Source organism: Penaeus vannamei, chromosome 12 (assembly GCF_042767895.1).
Source record: "Penaeus vannamei isolate JL-2024 chromosome 12, ASM4276789v1, whole genome shotgun sequence".
Classification (NCBI taxonomy): domain Eukaryota; kingdom Metazoa; phylum Arthropoda; class Malacostraca; order Decapoda; family Penaeidae; genus Penaeus; species Penaeus vannamei.
The window spans coordinates 30641520-30644019 of NC_091560.1; the positions used below are offsets into that span (position 1 = coordinate 30641520).

Below are 2500 nucleotides of genomic sequence, written 5' to 3' on the forward strand. Positions count from 1 at the left end.
TCTTGGTCACGTAGTGTGTCTTGGATAAACGTTGAGCCATCCCATCGGCGTTCTCCTCGATGGAAGACCAGAACATCTCCCTTGGAGTCGAGGGCAACTGCTACCACTTGCCCATAGACAATCTCTTTCTGGCCCCAATTTGGGATCATGCGATACGCTGTAAAAGTAAAACATGTGGGAATATTAGAGGCAGGAATGAGACAGAAAGGTAGTTCTGTGGGTATCATCTATTGATATCAAAACTTTTTCAAGATGATATTTCTCTCTCTCTCTCTCTCTCTCTCTCTCTCTCTCTCTCTCTCTCTCTCTCTCTCTCTCTCTCTCTCTCTCTCTCTCTCTCTCTCTCTCTCTCTCTCTCTCTCTCTCTCTCTCACACACACACACACACACACACACACACACACACACACACACACACACACACACACACACACACACACACACACACACACACACACACACACACACACACTTCTTTTTTAAATACCTGAGAACTTAAGCTGCTTCCCCTTCCGTGGAGCTTCAACTAAGGAAGGCTTAATGTTATCCTTTGGTATCTGTCTGCCAGGTGTCATCACATTATCATAGTCATATGATACTGGCTTGGGCTTTGTCTGGTAGGCGTTTTCTATATGGAAAGAAAAACTAGTTATTGAAAGATATATGAAATTCTGAATAATCAATTTGTGAAGTTCTATCCCTTTACATTCAGAATCCTGCATCAAAATCAGACTTAAAAGTGCAATAATGCAAAACACTTCCAATGACCTGATTATAACTTTACTGTTTAGTTGAAGATGGGTGATAAAACAAATGAATAAACATTTCTCTGAGGAAAATACAACCCTTTCATATAACAGAAGAAATAAGTCTCAAATATGCCAAGGTAGAAAAAAACATCCAAAGGCTAAACATGCATTCCATGCTCTGCCACAAAAGAGTAAATTCTACAATATTCTGTATATTTCTCTCTTTTTTTCTCTTTCCTCTCTCTCTTCATCTTCTCTCTGTCTTTGTCTTCCTATCTCTTTCTCATTCAGTGATTCAATCCCTCACTCATTAATTCATTTCTCTTCCTTCCTTTCATTCATTCATACACTCACCCATCCATTCAATCCACTCATTCATTGACTCGACTTGGCCACTCACTCTCCTCAATGACTCACTCTGCCCACTCACTTACTTACTCTACTCAGCCACTCCACTCCACTCACTCATTCACTCGCTATCCTCATTCTCTATAACATAAAAACAGTATCAGCATAACTATAACATTTAAAACAATGAAATTTTTCACTCTTAACCCCTAAAATCAAGATGATGTGAACATCACATCATGAAAAAATTTGGCTTGACGGGTGGGTGACGTGAACATGCTGTTATGAAAAAATTTGGCTGTAGGCCAGAGTGATGCAAACCTGCAGTCATGAGTGTTTCAGCTGAAGGTGATAGGAAAGACTCTTCATGAGTACACGAAGCTCTTGGAGGGTGATTAAACTCAGTTGTTTAGTTTAGGCAGGGGCTTTGCATAACTTCCATCAATAAACAAGTATGGAATCTACTGTCAATTATCATCACTGAACTGACATAAAGACTACCTAGAGAGATGCTATGAAGTCTGTGCAAGAAAAATCGTCTATAACCATTTGAATAAAGCAAATCAAATGACATATATAGACTATAAAATGGCAAAAAATAAAAAGAAAGACAAAATAACACTGCAAAGGGGAGGGATAGTCTTGTCACTGCACACAAGTGTTCATTTGTACCCAGCCTACCAGCTGCACACTCATCGGTGTTCGTTCACAGAAGCCTAATGCCTGAATTTTGGGCCCCATCATGGATGAAGCATCCAGATCCAATGGGTTAATAGTGTAAACATTCAAGTAAATAAATCATCACAAATTTTTCCTAAAACAGCAAAAAAAAATGTTTTCTGAGTATATATAAATGTGTATATACATCTATAAGTAAAAGATGTTAAGAAAACATTGCACATTACCTATATTGAACTTACAGTACAAAATATAATTCTAAAAATCACAGCATGCTTCAAATGAATAAGAAAATGATGCAACATTAAACCACATCAAAAGCACATTCTACAAACAAAGCACATATCTAACTATCATGTGCTCCCCACCTCTATACCCTCCACTACCAACATTGGAAATCTGCGGCATCCAGCTCCTGTCTGGCTGTCTTTGTCGTTGTGGATAGACATAGTCTACATCTGCATACAGTGGGTAGTCATACCCTGCCAATGAAACCAGCTCTTTTCACTCCTGCCTATGACAGGTGGGAACAAACACAATTCCAGAAAGCCTAATTATTATCAATTGAGAAGTTTGTTTGTTAAAATACCATCTATTTTTGGGCCAATAAGAGATCTATGAAGGAAGAACTGATTAAGTTGTCAGACCAATTTATGTAATACCACAAGAATCTGGGTGGTGAAGTGGTAATACACTTATGTGCCATATCTATTGTCTAAATGCAC

General features: G+C 38.5%; 1 protein-coding gene across 8 annotated transcripts in view; it reads right to left on the reverse strand.

Annotated features, from left to right (window-relative positions):
* The window catches only part of LOC113815933 (peptidyl-glycine alpha-amidating monooxygenase B-like), a 51761-nt gene that overhangs the window by 22903 nt on the left and 26358 nt on the right, over positions 1–2500 (reverse strand). For 4 of the 8 annotated variants that reach the window (XM_070128203.1, XM_070128199.1, XM_070128201.1 and 1 more), the window contains exons 10-12: positions 2144–2257; positions 488–628; positions 1–157 (exon numbers count right to left, since the gene is read on the reverse strand). The exon at positions 1–157 is cut by the window's left edge and continues 78 nt beyond it. In XM_070128203.1, the coding sequence (XP_069984304.1) occupies positions 1–157; positions 488–628; positions 2144–2257 (412 nt within the window). The remainder of the gene's footprint in view (positions 158–487; positions 629–2143; positions 2258–2500) is intronic. The other 4 variants (XM_070128207.1, XM_070128204.1, XM_070128205.1 and 1 more) reach the window with 1 other exon arrangement.